Source organism: Esox lucius, chromosome 24 (assembly GCF_011004845.1).
Source record: "Esox lucius isolate fEsoLuc1 chromosome 24, fEsoLuc1.pri, whole genome shotgun sequence".
Classification (NCBI taxonomy): domain Eukaryota; kingdom Metazoa; phylum Chordata; class Actinopteri; order Esociformes; family Esocidae; genus Esox; species Esox lucius.
Genome location: NC_047592.1, coordinates 10,392,943 through 10,400,596, shown reverse-complemented (window position 1 = coordinate 10,400,596; position 7,654 = coordinate 10,392,943). Strand labels below are relative to the sequence as shown.

The 7,654-nt window shown below is 42.0% G+C and overlaps 1 protein-coding gene across 7 annotated transcripts in view; it reads right to left on the bottom strand.

The window, feature by feature from the left end:
- Positions 1–638: 638 nt before the first annotated feature.
- Positions 639–7,654, bottom strand: part of LOC105029501 (serine/threonine-protein phosphatase 2B catalytic subunit alpha isoform) — a 69,787-nt gene continuing 62,771 nt past the window's right edge. For 2 of the 7 annotated variants that reach the window (XM_010902891.5, XM_010902892.5), the window contains 3 exons: positions 7,285–7,293; positions 5,250–5,279; positions 639–2,496 (listed from right to left, as the gene is read on the bottom strand). In XM_010902891.5, the coding sequence (XP_010901193.1) occupies positions 2,300–2,496; positions 5,250–5,279; positions 7,285–7,293 (236 nt within the window). In that variant the 3' untranslated portion in view covers positions 639–2,299. The remainder of the gene's footprint in view (positions 2,497–5,249; positions 5,280–7,284; positions 7,294–7,654) is intronic. The other 5 variants (XM_020043507.3, XM_010902893.5, XM_010902894.5 and 2 more) reach the window with 3 other exon arrangements.

The window sequence follows — 7,654 nt, the reverse complement described above, 5'->3', positions numbered from 1 at the left end:
ATTTTCCCACATCATTCACTGTGGCCTGGATGCTAAGACTAGGTAATGGGTTACTTTGTAAAAGACACTCTCATAGATTTGCGATAGATTTTTTTATAAAGGTGTTGAGAGCCAAACATTCCTATGCACAAACACCTGCATACGTGTTTTGATACACCAACCAATGTTTTCCTACTTTAATCAAATGTTCATAAGGTGCTCTAAAGGACACCTTTTCTGCTTGGGGCTGCCAAGTCCTAATTATCCATGCACTTCTAATTTTTGGTTAAGGGATCAAGGCCAAATTCCCTCACTGAAATAACTCAACTAGGCCTTAGAAATACAAATCCTGTAAATGTTTTCAATGTTATGCCAAGCCTCTTGAGGTCCAGTGAGATGGGATACATCTGTTATGGGGACACTGTGAAACGTAATTTTTGAAATATTAATAATAAACTAACAACAGCTCATTATTTAATGTTTTCACAAACGCTGTGTCATCACTCACAATCACTATGCAAAAATGTCCAGAAGAATATATATTTATAACATAATGCATTTTATTTTTTACGTTTACATAGATTTTCAGGTCGCAGACTTTAAATCCGAGAACAGGAAAGCCTGGTTATGCCACACACAAAGAAACGATCTATTTGAAGTTGAAATTCATGCAAAGTTTTTATTGAACAATAATATAAAATATGTTTTCATAGTTGCAAGTGCATGCTTCATCTGCCAACAGTTTTGAAGTTAAATTACAAAAGCAAGGCTTCATGTCGTGTAGTGAATTACTTGGGCACTTAAGCAGTAAAAAAAAACCAAAAAAACTTTTTTTATCTTAAAGTATTGAGCAGGAACAAACCTGTAACAGATATACAAAGCAGAGTTCAAATTATAATAATCATCAAATTACACTTTCTGTGGCACGTTTACAAAACAAAACAATCTAAACAGTTATGACACATACAGCTACCATGCATTTTGAGTTCCACATGTAACCACAAAACTTACAAGAATTGTCAAACATGCTAAATCGGACTCTGTGCACTTACAGTACAAGCGCATGTAAAAAAACAAACAAAGAAAAATCTTCCTAGAAAAAAATACTCCATCTCAGATTGTTAAATGTTTAATTACAAAATAAGCTGAAGGCATTTAAAGCATTATCATGGTGTAAATTTTAAGAATTCTGATATACATATTCCAGTATATATATAATCACTAAGCACACTGATTTTCAAAATGGGTCTCTGTAGCCAAGATATTCAATTCATGTAACATTTCCCTTGTTTGATTTTATAAAACATGCATAGACAGACACTTTCAGTTTGTCTTTTTTACACAATATAGGATCTTTATATTCACTTTGTTCGCCATACTTAAAAAAAGAAATTAACAGTCACAGAATTCCAGCAAGCCACGATAAATTCTATATCCCCAAAATTCAACAAAAAACATATTTGCAAATTAGATAAATGTAAATTCCAGTTATGAAACTCCAAGAAAATATGTATTCATTACCAGGGTAATAATTAGCAATTATACAGAAATCTGGGTCAAAAACACATACCAAATGAACCTGAGGTAAGCATAATATGTACAAAACCATAAAACGTTAAATCTTTTGGCATTTCAACAAGGTCGCAACATTCTTTTTAAGACTGCCTAATTTCTCTCAGAGCTATGTTATAAGAGTAGCAAAAAAGGTATCAATAAATAGTACTTATTTAGTTTGTACACCCTTATGTTAAAAACATTTTTTAGTGCTGTATTTTGTAAACGTACAATAGTTAGTAAGAAGTTACACAACATTTCCATATCCAGTAAAATGAACAAGGGGCTCTCACAAAACATCTCCATTAAGATCTGTCTCTCTCTCTCGTCTGTTTTCTCTTTGTGTCTGTCCATCTCTCTCTCTCGTCCTACAGTACAGAATCAACCACGTCATCACCAGCTTCGAGGAGGCCAAGGGCCCGAAAGAGTGAACGAGCGACAACGTTCCCATCGTTTCTAAAAGCAATTTTATTTAAAGGCATATCCAAAGACTAAGAGGTTGACCGACGTCACTCCCGCGGGAGCCGTATGCTATTGTCAGGGCGACTTCCTGGAAGCGCGTTCCTGATCTCATCCCCCGCTTTTCTCCTCGCTCCAACACCTCCGCCCGACAATAACCATGGCATACCCGGCTGCCCTCTCTATGCCACCTGTGACAGACTGTGACGAGGGGGGGAAGGGTGGTGGAACGCCCCACCCTGGTCGCCCCAGGCTGCCACCCCCCACCCACCACCCGCCGGGGCGGAGCTTGCCCCCCCGCCCCCTCTCACTGGATGCTGCTGCTGCCGTCGTCCTTGGGGTCCGTGCCATTGGTCTCCGAGGACAGAGCTTTGTTGAGGGAATTGAGGCTGGCATCTGACGGGAGACCGTCCCGCCTCGGGGGCATTCGCTCGTTGATGCGGTCCAGGCCCTTGGCCTCCTCGAAGCTGGTGATTTTGTGCTGGGGTGAGAAGCCCTTGATGGCTGCAGGATCAAGAGGGGGGACATGGAGGGAGGGGTGGTTTGTAGGAGAGGTAGAGAAGAGTACAAAAAGAAAACATGGTTAGGTTATTCTTGTTCTGATACGCTTGCACAATCACACCGTGTTTATGTTTCTCTTTGGTTCGGTTCGGTGTCAGTAACTAACAGTGGCAGGAATCAGGTCAAGTGATGACAAATTAATCTGTTTCTGAAATGCTTGGCTTAATAAAGCAAGGCACTGATTACAAGAGTCTGTGAATTGTTGTTTGGAGAGCAGATATCTAGGAGGTCATCCCACAGAATGCTCAGTTTCAACATTTTAACATAGTTACTTGTGAAACGGCATTAAATGGCATCACACCATGGGCCTTTCATTAGAGGACGAAAGCAAGCTGTGAATCTCTTTAATGTAAGAGTTTCATTAAATCTGTAGCTTGGAAGATATGCATTTTAAGGCGTTTTAAATGCAAAGATAATGTCAGATACAACCGCCATATGCAGCTTTTACCGCAGGGAGTGAGCAATCATTTTGTCTCCAGGGCCAAAACCAGATGTTAGTCTTCCATAGAGGGATGTGCAGACCTTTTCTTAGTTGTGAGATAGAAAAGTTACAAATATTTGAAAAAATCTATTAGAATTTATATATACTTTAGTTTTTTATTTTAAGAGGGCTGAAGGGTAAAAATAACTATGAATAAAAAACAAGAAAACGGAACTCTCTCACTGGCTGCATTTTATTCACCCTTGGTTTACCATGATTGAAAAAAAAATTATAAACTTCTAAATATCAATCTTCTGTGATACGAAATAAAGCAAACCCACAGTCAATTACTTATTTCTGCAGAACCATTTGAAGAGGTAAATGAGAAATATTTGTTTTATTCTACTCTACGTAGTTCGATCAGCTTCTTACTTTAACTCATTATAAACCATTCAGCAGAGTAAATGACAACACCAACTACAATATTATTGACAGGATGTAAACCAATTGGACAAAAGGACTATTCACTCCTACTGAACTACAGGAAGGTCTGCCTGGTGTTGGAGGGGATAGCGGTTTAATTCAGCCATTGCAATGTAGTCAAAGACCGTTAAACAAAAGAAAAAAGCAACAGCTTTTTTAACAAAACATTTTATAATAAAAAACAAAGAACTACTGAAATCGTGTAAGTTACTAAAGTCACTGAAACGAAATTAAGCATTTTGACAATGATAGCCGCATGTTACATGGTGACGAGCAATTCTAATTGTGCAAATTATCCAATGAGAGTTAAAAAAGAAGTGATGCGGAAGTTAACGGTGAAAAAAACGACAGTAAAAAGAGGAGAGCGTTGCAACTCACACTCTATGGAAATTAGTGCATTATGCATGAAGGCACAATTAAAAACACCAAAAACACCCAGTGACCCCCAAGACCAGACCTCCCTACCACTGTACTGCACAAACGAGAAAAGGACCAAGGAAATGGAAAACGGAAAGTGTAGCCCATTACACTGAAACAACACAGAAGGAATACTACAACCACAGAGAGAGTACTATAAAACACGGAGACAGTACCACTATACACTTCTACTACACAGAGAGTACTACCACAAAGAGTACTAACACAGTGAGACTACGCTCACATATGGGGACATTGCTACAGAGGTGCTTTGTGCCAACCACTTGTTTAAGCCTGCTTAAAACAAGCAGCGAATCCCTAAGAGACAAGGGATGTGGCAGTGGTTGTGAGCAGCTCCATTTTCGGGAGATCTTTTCGGATCAGAGGACACAATTTCGGGAGGAACTGGTGATAATACTGAAATTCTGCACGAGGAGAGAGAGGGCCAATGGGACTCGTAGTTGTGTTGCTTCATTGCGAAGCTCCAAAATAAGAAAACAGGGCCAACAACGAGGAACCACAAGGAAAAATAAACAAAAGGCCTCTGCACGGACGCACGTCATCCTCCAGGGGGCGATCAACCAGAGTCGCTGGACAGTCCCTATGTGATTAGCCGCTAGCAAACCACTGTGGGTACTTTCTGGGGGATTTTTGTCGCAGTTTTGCCTCCTAGTTGCTTTTGCAGTTAAGGGGCCCTTAACTGATTTGTCTCTATTACACGTATATTAGTGCAAAGACAAAAGCACGAATGCATCAGATGTTTCAAAGGCCAAATAGGTCCTGGGTCTTTCATAGCAGTTCTGAGTGGGGACAGGGGAGTCGTGCGGTGAGCGGTGAGAACCACAGAGCGTGCGCCGTAGCACCGGTTTACATTAAAAGGTCATCTTCTATAGACAGGACATGCACATCTCTCATGAGGTAAATGCAACGTCCGCAAGAATAAAATGACTTCAAATGTACACCGTGCTACAGAGACGGTCCTCCACGCTGTCGACTAAACTGAGGCCCTGAGATCAAAACCTTATGGGCGGGATGAATAGGAAGGGAAACGACAAGCAAGCTGGTGAAAAAAAGACCAACGTTTAAAGCTCTCGTCAAATGCCTGACAATATGGTTTTTTTAAGGGTGAAACAACGTTTTTTGTTTTTTAAAGAAGCGCAGCCTTTCTGTACTCGTCCGGTTTCTTCTTCTCTTATTGATTTCTTTTTTGATTTCAGATTTTTAATTATGCCATAGTTTGTAAGCCCAAACACCCAACACACTCTGTAACAAGCTATGGAGGAATGGATGAAAGGGCAGCAGAAGGGCGGTTCAGGGTGGGGCCCCCCCGTCTGTAGCGATAAGAAGCAACAGAGAGGGCATCCGGCCTATTTACCTTCATCTGCCTCTATTGCCTCAATAGTAGCTGAAGAGAAGAAGAGAGGGGTTGGAAAACGAATGGTAACGAGGGTGAGCCGCGAGGAATTCGTTTGGTTCATCCCAGGAACCCGGCAAACAGCAGCAAAAAGAGAAAGCCAATGCAAAGACAACAATGTTAAAAAACTCATTTTTTTTTTTTGTGGGGTGAAGGGGGTGGGGCAAAGGACAAACTAACATAGGCTAAAAGAGGGCAGGGGGCACAGAAAATGTATTATCAGACAAAGATGGAACGGGGCAGGAAACCAAAGAGGACAGATGGAAAGTATGCAGTTGAATACCCATTGTGGACCAATGCCTTGTGGCTGGCATAACTGATCTGTGTAAAAATGCCACTGGGGTTTGACAAAGGGACAAGAAGTGGCACCACAAGAAGTGGCACCGGGCGGCTGGAGAAAAATGGATGTCGGGCAACAGGACACAATGACCAGACGGACTGTACCAGGGATTGTCAAAGTAGAACAATAGATGGATTCTGACAAATCCTCTCCGAACCAACTACACACACGGAAAGGGCGTGAGAGTTTCTCTTGCGGGGCTGGCTGGGTTCGCGGGGGGGGGGGGCTGGGGCGGCTGTGGGACGACGCGGGAGGATAACTCAGCAGGGGTGTGAGTACAGTACATTGCGATGTATGAGGAAAAACACGGACAACATTGCCAAACTGACGAACTCGGCAGCAACCGAATAACCTAGAGAAAAGGAAAGGTGAAAAACAAAAAAACCCTCCGCAAACGTTCCCAGAATCTTGCCATCTGAAACTGTAGCACAGCCGTGTCAATGGACACAAGCCGCCTGAAGGGCGCTTTCGACACGCACAAAGAACACAATGACAACACTTTGATTCACTTACCGTACAAATCCTTCGGTTTTACGGCAAAGGCAATCATCGAACACTTCAACAGGAAAAGTGAGATGACTATATATTCAAACGGCGCACACAGACATATAGATGGGTACGGGTGAGACCGCAAATAAACAAAACACCTAGCGCTCTCAGCAGCACACATGAACAGGTGTGTGTGTTGCTATGGCGATACGTACAATACATAATGCACACGAGCCACTTGCACGCACGCACGCACCCACGCACGCAGGAAAGCTACTGTATAAGGAGGTCCCAAAGAAACTGTGTGATTGATGAATTACACAACATTGACATAGAAGCACACCGGACTTTGTCTGAACAAAAAGGGAGTCTGTGGTAAGCTGTGATTCTACCAATGTTGCGACAGGAAACCTCTCGAACGTCACTCCGCCTCCCAACAAGGCTCTTCCTCACTACTGCCTCCCCACTGGACCGACTGGGCCCAGTTCACTGCTGGGAACTGCGTGGCTGCTGGTAAGCAACCTGAATCAACATTAATGGTGTGTTTGCGTGTGCACATGTGACTGTGCGCGTCCATGTTTGTTTTGGGAGAAATGTCCAACTAGGAAGTTATTCGTCAGGAAGTAAATACAGAAATGTCAAACGAGAGACGAAGGGAAATCTAACTTCGACTCTCTGGACAACAGCCTGTGGACCTAAAATAAAGGCACCCACAGAAACGCTGAAAAGGTTGAGAAAAAAAATAATAAACTGACCAAAAGAGCCCAAGAGAGGAGAGTGAAGTTCTTTGGATTTCTGCCTGGTTTGTGGATGACAAGGTGGATATTCTTCATCCCCTTTCATACACAGTTATGTCAATTCCAATTCATCCTTTGAATCGTGGTGGATCCCTGGTCCCCATTGCCTACTTAAGAATCACTTCCAATGTGCCAAGGGACACATCTTTGCACTATAGGGAATGAAAGTAAATGTTGGAGCCTGATTCTGCAGGTAAATCATTCAATTCCACTATATGATCTTGTGTTTTAGTGCCAGTCTGTCACACATGGGTAAACTACCGCTTGTCAGACTGGTTTTCGGGAGTGTTTGGAATTCAACATGGGAGGGTGAGTTCTACAGTAGTCTCACAAAACACTGCCGACAAAATACTTGCACAACAGATTATACCTGTGGTTTCTAGGGAGAGAGGAGAAAGAAGACAGAGAATTTGAGATATAACCAGTAGATAACGGGGGGAAAGTTGGAAGAGAGAGAAGCAAGATAGTGTTAGAATAAACAGTGGGCACAATGGTGCTGTTATCTAAAGCCAACATCAGAGAAAGGGGCCACACTGCAGGGCTTACTACTCCAGATACATTCCAATAACATCGACATCGCATTAGTTATAAAGACTACACCACGGCTGCAACTGTTAAAATATGCTGCGAGTTGTATAAAATATATAAGAAAAAAAAAAAAAACGTCAAGAAAAGATTAAACAAAAAGCCTGAGAAAAATATACTAAACAATTAACAGGTAATTGCTTTTCTTTTTCCAG